The sequence below is a fragment of the Myotis myotis genome, unplaced genomic scaffold (genome assembly GCF_014108235.1).
Source record: "Myotis myotis isolate mMyoMyo1 unplaced genomic scaffold, mMyoMyo1.p scaffold_m19_p_5, whole genome shotgun sequence".
NCBI lineage: Eukaryota > Metazoa > Chordata > Mammalia > Chiroptera > Vespertilionidae > Myotis > Myotis myotis.
In genome coordinates, this window is record NW_023416357.1 from 64,604,710 (window position 1) to 64,629,113 (window position 24,404).

Genomic DNA, 24,404 nt, shown 5'->3' on the forward strand with positions numbered 1-24,404 from the left:
GTATTGTGATTCATTCCTTTTCATAGCAGAATATTCTGCTGCTTGAATACACCACATTTATTTATGTTTTCTTCAGTTGAACATTTTGATTGTTCCCCTTTTTGACTGCTATGAATAATGTTGCTCTTATACAATTGTGTTCAGTTTTTGTGAGGACATATGTTTTCATTATTTTGGGTATAGACCTAGGATTGTATTTACCGGGTCATATAACTTCGTTTAGCATTTTGAAGAGCTTCCTAATTGTTTTTCAAAATGGCTGCACCATTTTACATTCTCACCAGTAATATAAGGGTTCTAATTTCTCCACATCTTCAACAACATTGGCTATTGTCTTCTTTTTTATATTAGCCATATTAATGTGTATGAAATGGTATTTTATTATGGCTTTGATTTGCATTTTCCTAAAAACTAAAGATATTAAGTATCTTTTCATGTGTATATTGCCTATTGATATACCTTCTGCAGAGAAATGCCAATTCAAATGATTTGCCTATTTAAAAAAAAAATTTTTTTTTAATAGTCTGAGGAGGATAGGTTTTAGTTCTTCTTTGAATGTTTGGTAGAACTCTCCGGTGAAGCCCCCCAGACCAGGGCTTTTGCTTGCTAGAAGTTTTTTGATTACTGCTTCAGTTTCATCAGTAGATATTGGCCTTTTCATGTTTTTTGATTCTCCCTGCTTGAGTTTTGGAAGATTGTATTTTTCTAGGAATATGACCATTTCATCTAGGTTGTCCAGTATTTTGAAGTAGAGTTATTTGTAGTATTTTTTTTTTTTGTCTGTGGGATCAAGTTGTTATTTCACCTCTTTCATTTCTGATTTTGCTTACTTGGGTCCTCTCTCTTTGTTTCTTGGCAAGCCTGGCTAGAGGTTCATCAATCTTGTTTATCCTTTCAAAGAACCAGCTCTTGGTTTCATTGATCTTGATTTCATTAAATGTTTTTGTATGTCATTTATTTTCAATCTGATCTTTATTATTTCCTTTCTTCTGCTTACTCTGGGCTTTTCTTGTTGTTCTCTTTCTAATTCTTTGAGTTATAGGTTTAGATAATTTACTACCTTTTTTTCTTGTTTTTTGAGGGAGGGCTGTAGAGCTATGAACTTCCCTCTCAGGACTGCTTTCATTATGTCCCGTAGATTTTGGATTGTTGTGTTTTCATTGTCATTTGTTTTCAGGATGCTATTTATTTCTTCTTTGATCTCTTTGGTAACCCAATCATTGTTTAATAGCATGCTATTTAGCCTCCAAGTGTTTGATTTTTTTCATTGTTTTTATTGTAGTTGATTTCTAATTTTATATCATTGTGATCTGAGAAGATGCTTGATATTTCTGTCTTCTTGAATTTGAAGAGACTTTGCCTGTGTCCCAATATGTGGTCTGTCTTTGAAAATGTCCTGTGTACACTTGAGAAGAATGTAGCTTTGGGGTGAAATGTTCTGAACATGTCAATTAGTTCCACCTGATCTAGTGAGTCATTTAGTATTGCTGTTTCTTTGCTGATTTTTTGTTTAGAGGATTTATCCAGTGATGTCAATGGGATATTAAAGTCCCCTACTATGATTGTATTACTGTCAGTCTCTCCTTTGATATCTTCCAGAAGTTTTCTTATGTATTTGGTGGTCTAGTTTACCAGTTTACCCTGAGTGCATATATGTTTACCAGAGTTATATCCTCTTGTTGAATTGCTCCCTTTAATATTATCAAGTGGCCCTCCTTATCTTTGTTATGGCCTTCAATTTGAGGTCTATTTTGTCAGATATGTTTGGCTACCCCAGCGTTTTTTTCATTTCCATTTGCCTGGAAAACTTTTTCCATCCCTTCACTATCAGTCTGTGTGAGTCCTTTGTTCTGAGGTGGGTCTCTTGTAGATAGCAAATATATGGGTCATGTTTTCTTATCTGCTGAGCTTCCCTGTGTCTTTTGATTGGAGCATTTAATCCTTTTACATATAAGGTTATTATTGATAGGTACTTGTTTGTTGCCATTTTTATTCTTCATGCCATGCTCCTTCTTCCCTTTCTATTTCTTCTTTTGCAGCAGTCCCTTTAGCATTTTTTGCATTGATGGTAATAAACTCCCTTAGCCTTTCTTTGTCAATGAAGCTCCTGATTTCACCTTCAATTTTGAATGAAAGCCTTGCTGGGTATATTATTCTTGGATTCAGACCCTTGCTTTGCATAACTTTGTATATTTCAAGAGGAAGGCACACTTCCAAGTTCTTCCTATGAAGCCAGCATTACCCTAATCCCAAAACCAGATAGACACTACAAAGAAAGAGAATTACAGGCCAATATCCCTGATGAACATAGATGCTAAAATCCTCAATAAAATTCTAACAAATCGGATCCAGCATTACATTAGAAAGGTCATACACCTTGACAATGTGGGATTTATTCCGGGGATGCAAGTTGATACAATATCCACAAATCAATAAATGTTATACATCACATAAACAAATTGAGAGACAAAAATCACTTAATCATATCAATTGATGCAGAAAACACTTTTGACAACATCCAACACCCTTTCTTGATAAAAACTCTCAGCTAAGTGGAAATAGGAGGATCATACCTCAACATAATAAAAGCCTTATATGACAGACCTACAACCAACATCATACTCAATGGGCAAAAACTAAAACCATTTCCCCTAAGATCAGGAACAAAACAGGGATGCCCATTTTCACCACTCCTATTCGACATAGTACTGGAGGTACTAGCAATAGAGATCAGACAAGAAGACATTCAGATTGGACAAGAAGTAAATAAAAGGCATCCAAATTGGAAAAGAAGAAGTAAAACTGTCATTATTTGAAGATGACATAATATTATACATAGAAAACCCTAAAAATTCCATCAAAAAACTACTAGACTTAATAAATGAATTCAGCAATATATCAGGATACAAAATTAACACCCAGAATATATGGCATTTTTATACACCAATAATGAACTCACAGAAAGAGAAACTAAAAATACCAATTCCATTTACTACTGCAACAAAAAATTAAGATACCTAGGAATAAACTTAACTAAGGAGGTATAAACCCTGTACTTGAAAAACTACAGGACGTTGAAAAAAGAGATAGAGGAAGACATAAACAAATGGAAGAATATACCATGTTCATGGATTGGTAGAATCAGCATCATTAAAATCTCCATACTACCCAAAGCAATCTACAGATTCAAGGTAATTCCTATTAAAATGCCAATGGCATATTTCACAGACCTAGAACAAACTCTCCAAAAATTCATATGGAATTAAAAAAGACCCTGAATAGCCACAGCAGTCCTGAGAAAGAAGAACAAAGTTGGAGGGATCCCAATCCCAGATATCAAGCTATTTTACAAAGCCACTGTCCTCAAAACTGCCTAGTAGTGGCACAAGAACAGACATATAGACCAATGAAACAGAATAGAGAACCCAGAAATCGACCCAAGCCATTATGCTCAATTCATAATTTGACAAAGGAGGCAAGAGCATACAGTGGAATCAAGACAGTCTCTTCAATAAATGGTGTTGGGAATATTGGACAGATACATGCAAAAAAACTGAAACTAGACCACCAATTTACACCATACACAAAAATAAACTTAAAATGGATAAAGGACTTAAACATAAGATGGGAAACCATAAAAATTTTAGAAGAATTCATAGGCAGCAAATTACCAGACATTTGTCATAGCAATATCCTTACAGATACAGCTCCTAGGACAATAGAAACTAAGGAGAAAATAAACAAATGGGACTACATCAAAATATAAAGCTTCTGCATAGCAAAAGAAATCAACAAAACAAGAGAGCCCACTGCGTGGGAGAACATATTTGCCAATGTTATCACCGATAAGGGTTTAATCTCCAACATTTATAGGGAAGTCATACAACTTAACAAAAGGAAGATAAACAATCCAATCAAAAAATTGGCAAAGGACCTAAATTGGCACATCAAAAGAGGACATACAGAAGGCCAAGAGACATGAAAACATGCTCAAAGTCAATCAGAGAGATGCAAATGAAAATGACAATGAGATATCATCTCACACCTGTAAGAATCACCTGTAAGAATGGCTATCATCAACAAATTGACAAATGACAAGTGCTGGTTAGGATGTGGAGAAAAAGGAACACTCGTGCACTGCTGGTGGGAATGCAGACTGGTGCAGCCACTGTGGAAAACAGTATGGAGTTTCCTCAAAAAAATTTGACCCAGTAATCCCACTTCTAGGAATATATCCCAAGAAACCAGAAACACTAATCAGAAAGGACATATGCACCCCTGTGTTCATAGCAGCACAGTTTACAATAGCTAAGATTTGGAAACAGCCTAAGTGCCCATCACCAGATGAGTGGATTAAAAAAATGTGATACATCTACACAATGGAATACTACACTGCTGTGAAAAAGAAGGAACTCTCATCATTTGCAACAGCATGGATGGACCTGTAGAACATTATGCTAAGCTAAATAAGCCAGTCAGAGAAAGATAAATATCACATGATCTCACTCATTTGTGGAATATAATAAAGAACATAAATTGATGAATAAAAATAGATCCAGAGGCAGAGAAGCATTGCACTTCCCTCAGGGGAAGGCAGGTGAGCGAGGGGGTAAGAGATCAATCAAAGGACTCATATGCATGCATATAAGCATAACTCATGGACACAGACCGTAGGGGTGTGAGGGCATGTGCTGGAGGGTGAGATCAGCTGGGGAGAGGTCAATGGGGGGAAAAGGAGACATATGTAATACTTTAAACAATAAGAAAAAAATTTTTTTGGTCTTTTTCTTATTGACTTGGAAGAGTTCTTTATATATTCTTTATACAAGTTTCTTGTTGGATAATGATTTGTAAGTTATTGTTTTCATTCTGTGGGTTGTCATTTCAGTTTCTTGAAGGAGTCCTTTGATGAACAAAGGTTTCAATTAGGATGAAATCCATTTTATGAATTTTTGCTTTAATCACTTATGTTTTTGATGTTATATTAAAGAAAATATTTTCTAACCCAAGGTCATGAAGATTTACTGTGACCTTGTGTCTGCCAAGTATCTGCCATGCCCAGCTTAGACTTGGATCACAAGGAATAGAAGCAGGTGAATTTCATCCAAGGGTCTATCCTGTCCCTTTGGAGACTCCTTTAGACTTTTCTTATTTTGCTCCCAGCATAACCAAGCTGTCTCCTGAGTTATTTTAATATGTCCCCAGGATTCTTTGACCAGTTCTTTAATTTGTGGCACAAAAATATGTTCCAAGAGGAGAACCAAAATGGCACCATAGGTAAACGCCTGTACTTGCTGCCTCTTACCACCACATCAAAATTACAACTAAAATACAGAACAGCTATCATCCAGAACCACGGGAAAGCTGGCTGAGTGGAAGTACTACAACTAGAGAGGTAATGATGAAAGCACACTGAGACTACTAGGAGGTGTGAAGGTGCGGAACAGGCTGGTCTGGCACCCAGGTGTGCTGCTTTTTTAATTGGGAGGGAGATACAAGCTCCCACTTGCTCTGAGCTTTAGTGCTGGGCAAGTTCTGGGGGACCCAGACACACATAGGGAGAAACTGGACAATCCGGCATCACGGCAGGAACACGGGGAAGCTTTTTTCCAGAGGGAGGTGCTCGCAATGGTCATTGTTCCTGTGCTGGGACCTACCTGGTGCAATGCTGACTGGCAGCCATTGCTATTTGCTCCACTCTGGCGATTCCCTGAGACCCCACCCCACCCAGTTTACAACCCCGCCCAAGCTGTGTGCAGAGGCTTTTGCATATCAATGGCCTGTCCTTTCTCAGCCTAAAACAAGCTGAAGCTGGCTCAGGGAGCCCCAAAGGTATCAAAAGAAGGCCTAAGGCCAGCACCAACAGCAGCCTGCCTTGCTTCACAACTGGGCCCCATCTGGCACTTTCAAACCCCATACAAAAAGGAGGAATCTGCAGATCTCTCTGTAGCTCCCTCTGGGTGGTCCCAGGCAGTGGCTAACTTTGCACCTCCTTGGAGATCCAAGTGCCAGTGTACCCAATGGTCAGTGTGAGACCATACCAGATTACAACTCTTCACATCCCTAAGTGACACACTCAAGGGGCAGACTCATATGAACACCAAAGCCCCACTGAAGCAAGTCCTGCCCCATAAGGGTGTCTCCTGCACAGCAGCTTTTCCACTGTAGATTCAGCTGGTCCTCACAGCCAATTGGCTTGGAGGTCAATTTCTCCCAGTGATACCAATAGCAGTCAAGGCTCAACTACAACAAGACTGCACACAGCCCACAAAGGGGTGCACCAAGACTGTCCACTTTAGGTGATTAGGGAGGCTGAGCCACTCGCCCTATAGGTCACCTACTACACAAGGCCACTCTATCAACTCAAGGAGACTGAAGGCTACCCAATACATAGATACAAACACAGAGAAGCAGCCAAAATGCAGAGACAAGGAAACGTGTCACAAATGAAAGAAATGGAAGAAAGCAAACTACTGGATATAGAGTTCAAAACCACAGTTATAAGGTTACTCAAGAATCTTCTAGAAACTTCCAAGGAACTTAGTGAGACCTTCAGGGATCTTAGAATGCCAAAAAAATGGAAAAAGGACCAGTGAGAAATTAAGCATACACTGACTGAAATAAAGAATAATATACAGAGATTCAACAATAGAGTAGAGGATCCCATGAATCAAGTCAAAGATTTGAAATATGAGGAAGCAAAAAACACCCAACTGGAAGAGCAAAAAAAAAAAAGAATCCAAAAATCTGAAGGTAGTGTAAGGAGCCTCTGGGACAACTTCAAGCATACCAACATTCAAATTATGGGGGTTCCAGAAGAAGAGAGAGATCAAGATATTGAAAACCTATTTGAAGAAATAATGACAGCAAACTTCCCTGACCTGGTGAAAGGAATAGACTTACAAGTCCAGGAAGCACAGAGAACCCCAAACGAGGAATCCAAAGAGGACCACACCAAGACACATCATAATTAAAATGCCAAGGGCAAGAGACAAAGAGAGAATCTTAAAAGCAGCAAAAAAAAACAAGTTACCTACAAGGGAGTACCCATATGACAGCTGATTTCTCAATAGAAACTATGCAGGCCAGAAGGGAGTGGCAAGAAATATTCAAAGTGATGAATAGCAAGAACCTACAGCCAAGATTACTCTACCCAGCAAAGCTAGTAGTTAGAATTGAAGGTCAGATAAAGATCTTCACAGACAAGAAAAAGCTAAAGGAGTTCACCACCACCAAACCAGTATTAAATGAAATGCCTGAAGGATATTCTTTAAGAAGAGGAAGAAGAAGTAAAGGGTAAAGATAAAAAATTATGAACAATAAAGTGACAACAAATACATATCTATCAACAAGTGAATCTAAAAATCAAATGAATAAAAAAAAATGGTCAACAGAATAAACTGGTGAATGGAATAGAATCAGGGGCATGGAAATGGAGCAGACTGACAATTCTCAGGTGGAAGGGGATGTGGGGGGTGCAAGAAGAGATTGGACAAAGATCTTATATGCATGTATGCAGTACCTATGGACACGGACAGTGGGGTGGTGAGGGCCTGGGGTTGGGTGGGAACTGGGTGGAGGGGAGCTATGAGGAGGGGAAAAAGAGAGACATCTGTAATAATATGAACAATAAAGATTTAAAAAAAGAAAAAATAATATTTTCCAGGCTTACCTTGTACTTCCCAGCCTCAGCCCTGGAATAAGCCATTTCTTTAAGTTTTAATAGAGCATGGTATTTAGAGACCCATACCTGGAAGCTATAGTGTGCTCATTGGCACTGAGGTGTTAACTTCTTCTAGGCCCATGTAGTGTACAGAGCAAGGAAGTGTGTGCACATACATTTGTATTTAAAACCCTAAGTTAGTACTGATAGTTCCTGTTTTAATTCAATATCATAGGGTGCATTCCAGTCTCCCATATACATGTTTATATTCCTCTTTCTTTTTTTTTTTTTTTTGAAAATATATTTTATTGATTTTTTACAGAGAGGAAGGGAGAGAGACAGAGAGTTAGAAACATCGATGAGAGAGAAACATCGATTAGCTGCCTCCTACACATCTCCTACTGGGGATGTGCCCACAACCCAGGTACATGCCCTTGACCGGAATCGAACCTGGGACCTTTCAGTCCACAGGCCGACGCTCTATCCACTGAGCCAAACCGGTTTCGGCTATATTCCTCTTTCTTAACAGTAAAAATTCTGGCCTCCTCATCCTAATTTGTTTACTCTTTGAATACATGAAAGGTAATTTCAGAATTGTTGAACCAATACCGCCACACACCAATAAATTGCTAAGCAGAGTTCAAAATTTCTTTACAGTTTTTGGAAGTAAATTACACATGAAATACACAAATCTTATGGGGTCAGTTTTTTAAGTTCTGACACATACTCTTGGTCCTCTGAGAGTTCTGACTTTTCCTTTTCAGTCTCATTTGTTGGGTTCCCATCTTGGCGTTCATTTCCAGTATCCTATATAATAAAACCCTAATATGCAAATTGACTGAACAACAGAATGACTGGTCGCTAAGATGTGCACTGACCATTGGGGAAGACATTCAACGCAGCACTGCTCAGCCAGAAGCCAGGCTCATGGCTGGCAAGCACAGCGGCGGTGGTGAAAGCCTCTCCTGCCTCCGCTGCAGGCAGGGAGGTAAGGAGCAAGAGGTCCTGGACTGTGAGAGCCCCAGACTGTGAGAAGGATGTCTGACTGCAGGATCCCTGGCAGGGGATCTGGCCTAAGCCGGCAGGTGGACATCCCCCTAGGTGTCTCAGACAGTGAGAGGGTACAAGCTGGGCTGAGGGACACCCCCCAGGGCATGAATTTCATGCATCAGGCCTCTAGTTGTTCTATAGAGGTCTTTCCACTGCTGTCTTTTCTGTTATTCTGTGTTACACCTATTTGCATGATAGTGTCTGCAACTAGAGTCAGAACTAAGATTAATTCATTTTTGTAATCCTAGGGCCTCTCTTAGTCTGAAATATATGGAAGGTGCTAAACAGGTGCTAGACAGGAATGTGAGAAAATACACGCAGTAATATTAATTACATTGATTTATAGATTATATGTAGAAGCTGCCTTTAAGAATCCTGAATAAATAACTGATCAGATATGTATAATACCTGCAGATAATTTATTTCATCAATTCTAATTGGAATATTTATTTATTTATTTTACTTTTTATCCTCTGAAGTTGAGATCTTTAGTTGATGGCTCTTAATATTGGTGGCAGTCATATGTGAAAAATTCCAGTGACATCTAAAGCACCAGCATAAAAAACAGAGAGAACAGACTGACTATTGATAGAGGGAAGGCGGTTGGGAGACTGAATGAAAAAGGTGAAAGGATTAAAAAGTACAAATTGGTAGTTACAGAATAGTTTGAGTTGTAAATTACAGCATGGGAAATATAGTCAATAATATCATAATAACTATGTATGGGGCCAGGTGGGTTTTTGAAATATCGGAGTATCACTCTGTAAAGTACATTATTGTGTAATCATTATGTTGTACATCTAAAATTAATACACAGAAAAATCTTGAATGTACTAGTAAACGAATTGAAAAAAAATTAATGCAAAAAAGCCCTTAAGATTTAATAAAATATTAAATCTTAAGTTATTTTGGTCAGTCCTGCCACTGTATAATAAGATGATTTGGAGCAGTTGTAAGGTATAAAAACAGCCTAAATATTTAATGTTGGGATTTGGGAGTACAAGTTGAAATGAGTTAGCTTACTTATCTTTATTATATAACAGCACATTTCTGGGTTATCCAGCTTCACAAAGACAGGAATGTGAGATCCTAGAGAGAGGACTTAATTCTGTTTGTTTCTCTAGCTGCATTGAATGGCAATAGTTCTCTACCTATAAGACAACAGAGTGCTTATTTCTGCTCCAACTGATTAACTTCCAGTTTGCTTCCCCAGCCTGCAAGGGCATGGCAGTGGCAGAATCCTCCCTTCAGAGAGACCTGTTGGAAATGTTCCTAATGGGTAATGCTGGGCAGTTCCTTTGTCTTAGCATCTGGGAGACCATGGAACTCTGGGTCTTAATGTGTTGTGATCTCCTTTTATTTCATTTAACTTAAAACAAAATAATGCTTATTTTCTTTTTCAACAGGAGTGAAACCTCGGTCTGGTTGGGCTATTGATCCTTTTGGACATTCACCAACAATGGCTTATCTTCTAAAACGTGCTGGATTTTCTCACATGCTTATCCAGAGAGTTCATTATGCAGTTAAGAAGCATTTTGCATTGCATAAAACACTGGAGTTTTTTTGGAGACAGAATTGGGGTATGTAGGGTTTGATGAAAGTTGAAGAGCTCACTTGACCTAGATGTTATTTCACAAGGGTTATGAACTCCTGCCATAATGGATTTTATTCAGAGTGCCAGTCTTGAAAATCAGGTTGCCTGAAATACACATTCTTTTTTCTACAGAGTACTTGTGTGGAAATTCTTTTAAGCAATGGTGGAGATATTTATCTATAGAACATTGTAGGTTCTTTTTTATGCATAAAGAAAATAAATAAATAGAAGGAATTTGAATTGCAAATCATGTTTTCACTTCTATTTTAAAAAGCACCTATTTTTATCACAATTGAACATGCATTACAACTAATACCAAGTCACTTATCTCATATTCAGCTAGTATTTCTTTCTCTCTCTCCTGTCTCTGCATCTAGTAAGAACTGCCTTTTAAAACCTTAATACTATCCTCCTAGATCAGCTCTTGTATTACCTATATTGCTTGTTTTCTTACTGTGTTTTATTGGCACTCACACGTTCTAGGGACATACTTTTGCAGCTCTTTGTTGGGTGAAAGGAGACAAGATTTAGGTCTCTTTGTAGGCCTTTGTCTTTCCCACACCCATTTAAAATTTAGAACATCTTATTTTTAAATTTATTTTATATTTATTGAGTCTTTATTAGGGGTCATGCATTGTGTCATGAGCATTATATTAACTTTTTCATTCAAAATAATTCTTTAAATTAGGGTCTATTATTATCCCTTTTGTATAGTGAAGAAATGGTGGCTTAGAGATGTGAAGCCATTTTCCAAAAGTCATACAGGTAGTAGGTACAGAGATAAGATTTGAATCAGTTCTGAAGCCTAAACTCCTAACCTGCAGCATATACTGCCTTCCCACTACAGAGTTCTTAGTCAGATTTCATCTGAAAAAGTATTTAGTTGCTAAAGCAATGTTCAGAAATTACTGCATTACAGCATAGTTGCTTCCCAGTGTAATCTAGACCCCCTCTTAAGTGTTTCAGAAAAATCATTTGTAAATCTAGATAGTAACTTTCTTGTATGTACTGCTGTGTTTCAATAAGGAAATAATTAACTATATACTTTTTTATTTTGGAAAATTAAATCTGTAGAGAAAACAAGAACTTGTAGGGAGTTTGATCAAATGCAAAGGAGCATATTCATTTTTCTAAAAAAGAATTAGTAATTGAAGGAGCCCTACTTAAACTATTGCATACGTGCCAATTGCCTGTAAATATTAGTCAATAGGAAATTAGTGAGCACTATTATGTAGTTAAACTTGCTTGGAGGAAGTTTAAAAAACATCCTTTTCTATAAGGAAATTATGGTCTCTTTTGACAAAAACAAACAACACCAAATGCAGCAGATAAAAGAAACGTGTAAATGGGCTGCTAAATAGTATGGTGTGAGAAGAAAGAGTGGGGTGAATATATCCTTGATCCTAGGAGAAAGAGGGAAGTTCCATCAGTTCTGAGACTTGGGATAACCCCTGTGCAGATAGCAAGCATTAGTCACCAACATCCATGGTGTCACAAGATGTGATTCAGTGAAAGGAGTGACAGCACAGAATTAATACAGATTATAACAGCTTTGAAACTTGGAAAAGAATTAGCAATTATTTAAGCTAAATGGAGTGTGAGGTAAAACTGAAATATTTTAGGACTTATCTGGTAGAGTTGAATGTGCTGCTTTAAAATTATATTTTAGAATTAAATTGAGCTTCTTTGTGTGTTCTGGTTCTTAATGAGCAGTGATTTTCCTTTTTAAAATGTAAATGTTGCTTTCTTTTGTCTATATTATGAAAGCAACATATACCCATTTCTGAAAACAGAAATCCATTCCTAACTAAAGGGGGAGAACTAGCTACCCATCAGGATCATGCAAATATAACCACTTTTAACTCCTCAATCTCACTGGGTGGGCTTCTGAACTCAAGGGCAATGACATCAACACCTTGCTGGCATTAACATTTTAATTATAAACAATTCTGCATCAGAAATCAGTGTTTGAGTGTTTGTTCTCCATATCTTTTTTGTTTGTTTGTTTTGTTTTTGAAAATTACTGCTCCTTTCCCTTCTGGGTGAAAAGTCCCATTGGCTCTTTATTGGTGAGCTTTGGAAGGACTTCACTAATTCTCCTGGTTGCACTTCTTGAGAAGTGGATAGGAATTTGCCCAGTATTCTCATAACTACCCCCCTCCCCTTCTTTTTTCTTTATGTTCCCCCTTTTACTTCCTATCTCCACATCCAGCCTCTGCAGCTAATGGTCTCTCTGTTACCCGAGGTGGGAAGAGATGTGTCAGGAGCTGGCAGCCAGGGATGGACATGGCCATAATGTTGGATGAGCTAGTTAAAATTTTGCTTCTGCTTCGTTTGTATCATCCAGGCCAGCAAATGCTAGTTCATGGTGGGGCTCTTCTGTACCTGCTAAGTGTAGATATAAGAGGTAAATAGAGACTGAGGTATGAGTCTCTTCCTTTAGGCTGGTGGTCATTCAGTACTGCTGGGTATGTGTACAAGTAGTTGAAGGAGTTGATTTAGGGCAGAGCTTGCATTATATAAGTATAAAGTACTGGCATTTTTAACAGTTTTGGGAAAACAAAGTTTATAAATGCAGGTTTGTCTGTTGACTCTTTATTTTAGATCTGGGATCTATCACAGATATTTTTTGCCACATGATGCCCTTCTACAGCTATGACATCCCTCACACTTGCGGACCTGATCCTAAAATATGCTGCCAGTTTGATTTTAAACGGCTTCCTGGAGGCAGATTTGGTTGTCCCTGGGGAGTCCCCCCAGAAACAATAAATCTTGGAAATGTCCAAAACAGGTATGAAAATAATGCATTTCATAAAACAACATCTTGAACAAGCAAGCATTAGTTGCTTGTTGCTGAAGGGTTGAATAAATGGGCTTCAGTAGCCAACATTGTCCTCATTCATGGTATTCATTCAAACCAAATTAAAGCAACTCAAAAATGCCAGAGCCTTGACGATGCCTGTTCTGTGTTACAATTTAATGGAAAGTGAACAATAGTAGATCAATATACAATAGATAACCTATAATGAACTGTTATTACCATCTCCTTTGCCCTCCTTATAAAAGCTTTCTACTGTATTTGATTGATTTCATATACTAGTACTTTTGTTGATAATAAAACTTCTGGTCCCTATTGTATAAATTTGTAAGAAAAGCAACCCAACTGCAAAAACACATTTATTGAAATGGAACAAATAAAAGTCTAATTATTTGTTCCCTTAATAACAATTTCAATACTAGTGAATGCTGCCCAGCCCTGATGCATATACATCTCTGCACCTTTGTGATGTTTTTAAATTATAGAAAACTTAATTAGAAATATTTATACTTAAAGATATTTAAATAAATATAAAAGGATTGAACATATTTTAAAGAAAATTTTGCTAATTATGGGGTTAATAAATAAGTTTTCCATAGGTCTTATTTTGATGCTTTTAAAATTTAATTTCTCCACTAAAAATTAGTGGCATATAATAAATTAAAATGAAATGTTGTGTTATAAACCATTCAACTCTGCTAAAAAAAATAATGCAGCCTTTTAAATAAAGTAAGATCTTTGTACTGTGCTCTGGAAAATGTATGTTTAAATATTACATTTTAAATGTGTGTGAGGAGGAAGGTGAGATTGTGTCTCTTTGCCTTGAGCAAGTCCTTGTGTTCATAAAGAAATTACTGCAGTGTGAACCTCTCTCTCTGGCAAATATAAAAATATTTAGCATGACAGCCTCCTTCAAGCCATGGATCCTTTCCATCAAAATCTGACTTTCATAGTTGTTTTGAGAAACTATCTAAGATTAGAGATTAACCTTGATTCATTTTCTTGGTTCCTACAGCAGTGAGAACCATTGAACAGCCTACTTTCAGGGGTTAGGCTGATTAGGCATGAGAAAATAGTTCAGTATATTATGTAGGGAGAGGAGGTGGGGCCAGGGATGGCTTGCCTGTCTACTTGAGAAAACAGCTCTGTGTCATTGAATCAGGTATTTACAATAGTCCTCTCAGCTCAGGTGGTCAGGGATGGGGAATTACTTGAAGGGTATAGCAGTTGTAGAGTCCAAGTGCACCCATAGCTATTATGAGCCCCTTCTTTTTCTTTTTTGGGTGGTGCTGAGAATAACTGAGAGGCATTTTGTGTAAGCCTTTTATTGTGTTCTCTAACCCTTCAGGAACACACCTTGTGCTCATTCAGTTCCAGTGATTCTGAAAGTAGTTTCCAGGTACCTGGGTTCATATAGATGAATGAATCTATATAATATTTATGTAGATTTAAAAATTCTTATAAATCTTGAAATCTTAAACCTGTTGGTTATTTCACATTCAAATATTACCTTCCTTTTGACTTTGTGATGGAAATCAAACACAGACAACCCAGCTTAGTGGTACTTGACTTTCTAATACCCTAAATAAAATGAGGTTTAATTATAATATACAGGTGACACATTTGATACATTCAGTTGAGCAGGTTCCTTTACTTTGAAAATAAAGAAATGCCATTCTTCATCAAGTTCAATTTTTGGTTTAGTACCATGTATTTTACATGTGATGATGATTTACATGTCAGATGGAATGTTGTAGAATTTTTTTTTCTCTTGATTCTAGTTTAGTTGACATTCATTCCTGGTAGAAAAAGTGAGGAGCAAATTGCAGCTGCACATCTTCAAATGTGATGTTGGTCAATTCATTTGTCATTAGTTTACCATATATTTAGTGAGTATCCACTCTGCCAGGTGGTATAGGCTGGTTCCTGGGCTTTCCTATCGTTTACACTTTCTGAGCAGAAGCTTGAAAGTTAGGATAGTTGCTGAATGGAAAAGACACATCATTAGGCTTCCTGATTCCTTTCCTTTTATGTGTTTTACACATGTACACCTACGGTCGTAAACCTTGGAATGCATTAAAAATCACATATCCTTTTTTATGCTGTGACTGAAGGATCTGGTTCAATGGTCAATCATAGTATATCATATATTTGTGAGTTATATATTTGTTTTAGTCTCTTAATTCTTTCAATGTGATTATTTTGGATGTATTTTTTAATTGTGAGTAATCTAAAATTGTTTTTGGTAAACTTGGAATATTAGTAAATTAGTTGTAAAAAATAAGTACTCAAGTAATGCTAATCTCAGAAAACTAAGCATTGTTTTATCTATGAACATTATGGTTATATTTTATCAAGTTATTAAAATTTGGTTAATAATTTAATACTTGTAAAGCAATTTCTGAGTATCAAGGTAAAGAAATCATTTGAGATTCTCAATTTAGTTAAATGGTTTTTCATAATTTCTATAAAATGCTTCTTTCTATCATTGATGTTATTTGAGTTTATTTCATAAGTTTTTATATTGTGAATTGGAATTTACTTCTGGATAATTCTTGAAGTGAAAATTGAAATACTGGGTAAAAAAGTGTATTTGTAATTTAGCATTAATTTCTTGAGCTTTGGTATTATAAACGTGGAAAATTACTCTGGTTCACCTGCTTGTTTAATTTCCTTTTCATAAGCCCGTGTCTTAATTTGTATTTTCAGATTTCCTCAAATGGTACCCAGTTCAGCATTTTCCAAAGGGTTTTCTGCAGAATACTAGAATATGAAATATAAAACATAGTGAATTGTGGTTAACTGACTTTTTGAGTCATGGGCTAGAGCCCAGGGAGGTAGAAACCAAAACAGCTCACTCAAGTCTTAAGCTTTATCTGTTGTTCAGTATTGAAGACAGCATGGAAAATAATACTCAGGTTATTGATGGCAGGTGTTAACTGAATTGATTTTTTCCTTTAGAAAGGAAATATGGCTCAATAATTGGTTTCATTCAAAATATACTTTTTTAATGTTTAGTCTGGCAATTTTAGGTTAAATTAGAGAAAGAGATATTACTATCAAAGTTCTTATAGATGAGAAATCCTTATTGTCTTCCTAGACTACATAATTTTATTTTTTCCCCTGATAATTTGTTATGTGATTTTATTTATTTTTTAAATCTTTATTGTTGAAAGTATTACATATGTCCCCTTTGGACTACATTATTTTACAACACAGCTATCTGGGATCCCATCTCTATGGCTGGCCTTTGCAGGGCATTGATGCCCCAGTAATTATATGCCAATGTAATTATATGACTTTATTTCTATGAGGAGTTTTTACATCTGATAAGAACATATGAATATTTTAAGTGGATAATGAAAATTAGTGTGGTAGTTTAAACACATCTGCCCCTTAAATTATTCTAACCTAGGAGATAGGTAAAATAGACCATTTCTTTTGATATAATACTTTTTAATGAGTTGCCCCATAGTTTATTCCTTAATACTATTAATATTTTCCCTTTTTACTTCTGTAGGGCTGAGATGCTTCTGGATCAGTACCGAAAGAAGTCAAAACTTTTCCGCACTACAGTGCTCCTGGCCCCACTAGGAGATGATTTCCGCTATGTTGAACGCACGGAATGGGATCATCAGTTCAAGAATTATCAGATGCTTTTTGATTATATGAATTCTCAACCTCGGTATAATGTTAAGGTAATGAGAAAAAATTTACTCATGATACTGTCTTTGAAGTTGAGCCTTCATTATTAAATGAAGCTAAAACACAATAGCCTTAGTTTCTTTGTCCCGTGATGTAGTATTTCTTACAATATGTAATTCTTATGTAAATTGTAATTCATGAAGAGGAAAATTACCTGGTACCCTAGTGCCATTTCCAGGGTTTTCCATTTTCTATCACTCCATGAAGATTAGAGGGCGATTACTTCTATGTGGTTGAAAACATGCGCCTACTAAGTTGTGATGTTTGTTTTTCAATGATGTCCTGTTTTTCTACCAGCATTGACAGGTCATTGTTTCTCTCTGACAATGGCATCCTTGTGATTTAGTGGTGTGAGAGGCAGGTGCAGGTGAACATGTCATGAATTTTGCAAACAAATGTCTTGTGTCCAGAGAATACATTAGCATTTTCTTAGATGAGAAGACTTCCAAAATTAATCATTTGATTATAGTTCTTGCTTTTTTTTGGTGTGGAAAATTTAAAATGTATCCTAAAGTTTTGAAAATAATACAAATACATCCCCACCACTCTGCAATCCATTCATTAGCTACAACATTCATCAACTCGACGTCACTTTCATTTCAGCTATGACCCACTGTCATCTCCCTGTCCCTGGGATTATTTTAGAGCAAATTTCAGATGTCATGTAGTTTCATCTATAACCATTTCAGTGTATATCTCTAAATGATAAGGACTCTGTTTAAAAATAGAATCATTGCCCTAGCTGGTTTGGTTCAGTGGATAGAGCATTGGCCTGTGGACTGAAGGGTCACAGATTTGATTCTGGTCAAAGGTACATGCCCGGGTTGTGGGCTTGATCCCAATAGGGGGTTTGCAGGGGGCAACCAATCAATGATTCTCTCTCATCATTGATGTTTCTCTCTCTCTCTCTCTCCCTCTCTGAAATCAATAAAAATATATTTTTAAAAATAGAATCATAAAACTATTATCACATCTAAAAAATTAGCAACAATTCAATAATAGATTCAAGTTTTCCTGATTTCATAAAAACATTTAACAGATTCTTTGTGTGAGTCAAGATTCAAACTAGTCATATAATAGACCCTTTATGAGAAAATTATTTATCCAACATGTTTATTATATTCACATATTAACTTTTCAGACAATAGAAAATCTGTGAAAATACTGTACCAGGGAAGTGATATTACTGTGTAAGAAATTTAAAGGCTGACAATGGACCACATTTTATGTAGTGAGAATTCAGGTTTATTAAGTAAATTTAAATAATATCACATAGATAAATAAACTTAAATACCAAGTTTATTCAAGGTACTCACAACTGAATTTCTACCAGATTATGATCTCTGAGCATCAGGATTCTGTTTAAATCATCTCTGTAATACTCTCAAAAATTAAGCTCACACATGTACATTTGATTAGAGGGCCACGTATGTATGTTGGTATCTTATCTCTAAATATATTTTCCTGGGGAATGATTTTGAACTCCATAAAAGGTTCTGCTGGCTGACTCTGAAGAATTAAATCCTAATTTTGGTATTTTACCTATTTCCTCCTTTGTTTGCACACTAGAGCAATTTTTTAAAGTAATTTTTAAGATTGAAACATCACATGCATAGAATTTCACAAACCGAAAGTATGCGGAGAATTTTTTTAAGTTTAAAAACCTCCATGTAACCATCATCCAGATCAAGAGGTAGAACATTTATAGCACCTGGCATTCTCTCAGGAATTCTCCACATCATTATCAACTCCTGTAAAAGTAACCATATTTTTACTTCTGTCACCGTGATTAGTGTTGCTTCTTTTTAAATTTTATAAAAAGGAAATCTTAAGCATGTGCTATTTTGCATCTAGTGTTTTTTGTTCCACATTATGTTTGTAAGATTCATCCATATTGTTGCATTTAGCAGTAGTTCATTCATTATTAATGCTGTATAATATCCCTATCCATTTGATAACTATACTACAATATAGTCATTCTATTATTAATGAATATTTGGGTTGTTTCTGGTTTTCTTCTATTACAAATAAAAATGCTTTGAACATTTTGTGCATGCTTTAGTGTATGGCTTTCTGTGGGTATAAAATGGGATGGAATTTTTTGGTTATTAATTATGTACATGTTTAGCTTTAATTAGATATTGCCAAACAATATTACAGAATAGATATATGAGCTGTTGCATTGTATGATTGTTTCAGTTGCTCCACTTCCTTACTCAGACTTTGTATTGTCAGGATTTATTTTTCATTTTTATCCTTTATGACAGATGTGATGATTTTATTTTGTATTTCCCTATGGTTAATGAGGTTGAGCTGAGCCTTTTCTCATAATTTATTGCCACTTGGGTACCTTCTTTTATGAAATGCCTATTTAACTCTTTTGATGATTTTTTCCCCCTTAAATTGGTTTGTCTGTCTATTTCTAACCATTTGTAGTTCCTTTATGTATTTTGGATTGAGTCTTATTTCAGATAAAAGTTATGCCTATATTATCTCCCCTTATGTAGTCTGTGTTTAATTCGTGCTGTCTTTTGATTAACAGAAATTCTTAATTTTAATTAAATCTAATATTACAGTATTTTCTTTTATGGTTAGTGCTATGTTCTGTTTAAGAATTTTTTGTTGACTCGATCATCATGAAAATACAGTTCTTACGAAGATGTCCTCTAGAACCTTTATTGGTTTACCTTGCACTTTTAGTTCCATTTGGAATTGATTATTGTGAGTCATGTGAGGATAGGGATCAAGATACACATTTGCCCATATGGATATCCAGCATTATTTATTGAAAAAACTCTAATTTGCTCACTGCACTGCAGCAGCATCTTTGACATTAATGATGAGCCTGACTTCATTCCTATGGATCTGTATCTAACCTCTCTATTCATTCGATTTTATCTATTTGACTAATCTCATACTAATTACGACAGCTTTATAGATCTTATTATCTGCTGGGGTGTCTTCTAATTTTGTTCTCCTTAAGATTGCATTGATTATTCTTAGTTCTTTGTAGTTTTATGTAGGCTAAGGAGGACCAACTGTTAAATTTCTATATAAAAAAGTTGGGACTTTGATTAGGATTACATTCAATCTATGGATCAATTTGAGTGCAGTTAACTTCTTTACAAATATTAGGACATCTAATCCATGAACATGGTATATTTCGTGTATAAAAAAGCGGTTGGCTTTTGAGTTTTAACCTGGTATCCAGTAACCTTGATTCACTTCCTTTCTTTCCAAAAATTTTGTCCCTCAAGTCCTGACAGCTTTGACTGTCCTTCTATATCTTTAAACAAATCTTTTTTTCTCTATAGTTTATGAAGCTATGTCTGTTCTCGGTGCGATATTTAAAATTACTTTGTCTAAGCTGAAAACATGTTTATTATTTTCTTTTAATGAAAGGAAAAACAGGAGTAATTGAATAGCTAAAAAATTGACATTGTACTAGCCAAGAGAGCTAGTTTGCTATCCATCAACACTTATTTGACAATTTATCTAATTTTCCATATATGATGTCCTGATATAGGAGTTAAGATTAAGATTATGTTTAAGATTAAAATTTTGCTTTTTAATTTAAAAATCATTTAATTATATTTTTGGTTATATTTTTAGAAGTCCCAAATGTTTACTTTATTTGAGCTGCCAAGAGACTGTATAGAAAAACTTACTTTAAATATTTTCTTCTGAAACTACTCTAGCATAGAGGATTATATTTCAGCTCTTTAAGGCTGAAATAGGTTTGTGAGAAAGCCTACTAGGCCACTTACTTAAACTTTTCTCTGGGAAATACAAAGTAGGAAGTATTTTCATCCTGGCTAATAAAATTAAATCTTTTTAAAAGGTATAGTCAGTTGTTACTATAGTAACTCTATAGTATGCCATGATTTCCTAAAATTTGAAACTGAAAGGGATTTTTGTTATCTAATAGAAATCCCTTATTATTTAGATGAGCAAGGTACGACTTAGAAATATTTAGATTATTTAATATTTTGCCATTGTATACTTCCCTGATGTCATCTATACCTATTGGGTCTGAAGGTAATGCTGTATTTCCTTATATTTGTGACCCTCATTTCTTGTATGGTTTTACACACACACACACACACACACATACACACACACACTTATATTCTGCTTCCTAGTAATTGAAGGAAGAAATAATACTTACAATATTAGCTAAAACATAGTGAGTACTTATTATTTGCTATTAACTTTTTAAAGTGCTTCACGTTATTTGACTTATTGAATTCTCTTAACATTTTCCGGTAGGTACTATAATTATCCCCATTATAGATGAGGAAACCAAGACCTAAAAGACTAACATGCCTAAGACACTGTATTTGGTGAAGCCAAAATAAAAGTGGATAATACAATTGAAAATTAATTTTCTTTAATGTAAACATAAGAATTTAGAAATAATCATCTGATTTGCTATTACAAAATTTACTGTATCACAATAAGATTATAATAAATTATTCTTGACTTACTAATACCACTGTTGTGTTTCCAGTTGAAATTTTGCATTTGCATGGAGAAATGATAGCTAAAACTCACATCATTATATGCCAATATTTGTAAGCATTTTACTTAGAACTCCATTAGCTGTAAAACAGAGACACAGGGATAATATATAGTATGGTCAAAGCCACATGTTAAGTATTAGAGGTAGAATTCAAACCCATGCCATCTGGATCCAGGTTCCTTGCTGCTCTTAACCATTCTGCTCTTGTGCTACTCACTGTTTAAACTACTTTTCTTTTTCTGCCTCACTGAATCAAAATAGCTTTTAATCTCTCTCTCTCTCTCTCTCTCTCTCTCTCTCTCTCTCTCTCTCTCTCTCTCATAGGAAACAACAAAATTAGCATCTTTGTGTTAAAAGGATAACATTCCCTGTTGAATTCTCTGTTTATTTCTAAAAAATACTGTGTTTAATATTTGTTTACAAGGTCTGATATAATGTTTCTCTTTTCTTTTGATTTATAGAATAGTTTGTTCTTGTAAAAATGGATTTATGTATTGGAAATTTGAATCATTTGTCAGAAAGACCTATTCATCTGAGTAATCAACCTGACACTGTGTTGTACTTCTCTATTCAGTGTTGTGTTACCTGCTGATAAAGTCCTTTTTCAAAATATGACCTGCTGTTCCTGAAGTCCTTCCTTCTCCCTTATAGAAACTCAAACTGAGAGGAAGGGGAAACCAGGGGAGGGTATGCGTATATGACATAATCAAGTACTTAATGACTAACAAAACTTACTATTCTAGACTTTTGGAATATTTTGCTCAAAATATGTCTTTTATTTATGACTAGAGGCCCGATGCACGAAATTTGTGCAAGGGGCTTGACCCTCACAGTCTCAGCTGCCTTGGCCAGCCCTCACAGCCCCGGCCGGCCCTTGCAGCCCCAGCCAGCCCTCGTAGGCCCGGCTTCATCCGGAAGATCGTCTGGATGGTCGTTCTGCTCTTTGGTCTAATTAGCATATTAACTCTTTATTATATATAGGATGTTTCCCCATCTTTCTTTCATTTCTGAATTATTCCATGTCCTGATCATTGAACTTTTTGAAATTCTACAGATATGTAAGGAGTTTTCAGATCCACAGATTTGTAGATCTAAATAGCTCTTCTTCTAAATGGTTAGTTGTACAAGTTTTCTCCTAGTGTAATTTGGGACTTGATGCCAGTAAAAGAAAGAGTCATGAGTATTTCCCCCCCTGCTTTTGAGTTTTGTAAAATCTGAGCTACATTTTTTAAAATTTATTTTTATTGTTGGAAGTATTACAGATATCCTCCTTTTTTTCCCTTTTACCTCCTCCACCCTGTCCCCTCCCTTCCCAGGCCTTCATCACACTATTGTCTGTGTTGATGAGGTATGCATATCTATCCTAATAAGGGTAATATGCTAATTAGACTGGACATCTTCCCATCACCCTTCCAGACAAAGCAACTGTGGCAGGAGCTGAGACAGAGGCAGTTAGGGGTGATCAGGCTGGCAGGGGAGAACAGTCAGGGTCGATCATGCCTGCAGGGGAGGTCAGTCAGGGGCAATCAGGCTGGCAAGGGAGGGCAGTCAGGAGATCAGGCCGGCAGGGGGGAGCAGTTAGGGGGTGATCAGGCCAGCCGGGGGTGGCAGTTAGGGGCAATCAGGTCAGCAGGCAGGCAAGTGGTTAGGAGCCAGCAGTTCCGGATTGTGAGAGGGATGTCCCTCAAGGGGTCCCAGATTAGAGAGGGTGCAAGCTGGGCTGAAGGACTCCCCCACCCCCCATGCATGAATTTCATGCACCAGGCCTCTACTATGCATATAAATTCCCAGGTTAATCTCTCCCACCCACCCACCCCCACCTTCCTCTGAGACTACATATTTTTACTTGGAAGCTTACCTTAAGTATTTATTAGAAATTTTTCATTGTAGTGCAACAGTAATTTTAATGTAACTATGAATAATTGAAGTGTAATTTATTTTTACTAGATTCAGTTTGGAACTTTATCAGATTACTTTGATGCCCTGGATAAAGAAGATGCAACTAGTAGAATGAATAGCCAGTCACTGTTCCCTGTTCTAAGTGGAGATTTTTTCACTTACGCTGACCGAGACGATCATTACTGGAGTGGCTACTTTACATCCAGACCTTTTTACAAACGAATGGATAGAATATTGGAATCCCACTTAAGGTACATTTACCTTTAGATAGATGCATTTAGTTATTTACTTCCCTTACATTATCATAGCCTTCTGTAGAGTTTTGTGTAATATAAAACATTTATGGAGTGTCAGGATGTATTTTATGTAATTGTGAAGTTTTAATGAAATCAGAGCTATGTCTCCAAAGCATAATCAAATTATTGCATGAGTTTTTGTTCTGGAAGGAAAAGCAGTTTATGTAATTATTTTTTCTGGGAGTTGTATTATGTATTTTATATTTTTCTAATTAATTGCCTATATTGGCACACAATGATAATATTCAGTGACATTGTCATGTTTGTCTACAGGTCAGTAATCTGGCTAAATTATTGGAAATGGGCATGAATCAAAAGGTGCAAATAGGGCCTCTCAGTAGCCAAAATGTGAGCCTCAAAGTACATACTCTAAAATGAATGTATTTTGTTGGTAGGAGAACTTTAGAGGCTCCATCTCAGTTCTTATTTTATTTGAAACACATTTCTATAGGTGCACTTTTCTGCTTAGAGAAACAAAACTTTTACGAGATGAGAAATAATCGAGGCAGAGTGAAAAAGATAAACTTACATGGAGAAGACAAATGTCAGTAGAAAACATGCAAACGTTCTATACCAGCCTTGTCCAGTAGAACTTTTAGTTACTGTCCAATAGAACATTCTGCAGTGATAGAAATACTCTGTTTCTGTGCTGTTTAGTGTGGTAGCCACACTGTCAAGCGCTTGAAATGTGACCAGTGTGACTGAGGAACTGAAATCTTAATTTTATTTAATTTTAGTAAATTCAAATGCATGTACTACATGTAGCCAGTGGCTATCACAGTGGAGAAGCACAGTTTTAACTGAGTCTTGTTTTTGATAAAAATGAATCATCCCAGGGATTTGTATGTATGTGTAAC

At 36.0% G+C, this 24,404-nt stretch overlaps 1 protein-coding gene across 9 annotated transcripts in view; it reads left to right on the forward strand.

The window, feature by feature from the left end:
• The window catches only part of MAN2A1 (mannosidase alpha class 2A member 1), a 166,124-nt gene that overhangs the window by 59,549 nt on the left and 82,171 nt on the right, over positions 1-24,404 (forward strand). For all 9 annotated transcript variants that reach the window (XM_036309636.1, XM_036309635.1, XM_036309633.1 and 6 more), the window contains 4 exons: positions 10,120-10,293; positions 12,912-13,098; positions 16,646-16,823; positions 23,300-23,502. In XM_036309636.1, the coding sequence (XP_036165529.1) occupies positions 10,120-10,293; positions 12,912-13,098; positions 16,646-16,823; positions 23,300-23,502 (742 nt within the window). The remainder of the gene's footprint in view (positions 1-10,119; positions 10,294-12,911; positions 13,099-16,645; positions 16,824-23,299; positions 23,503-24,404) is intronic.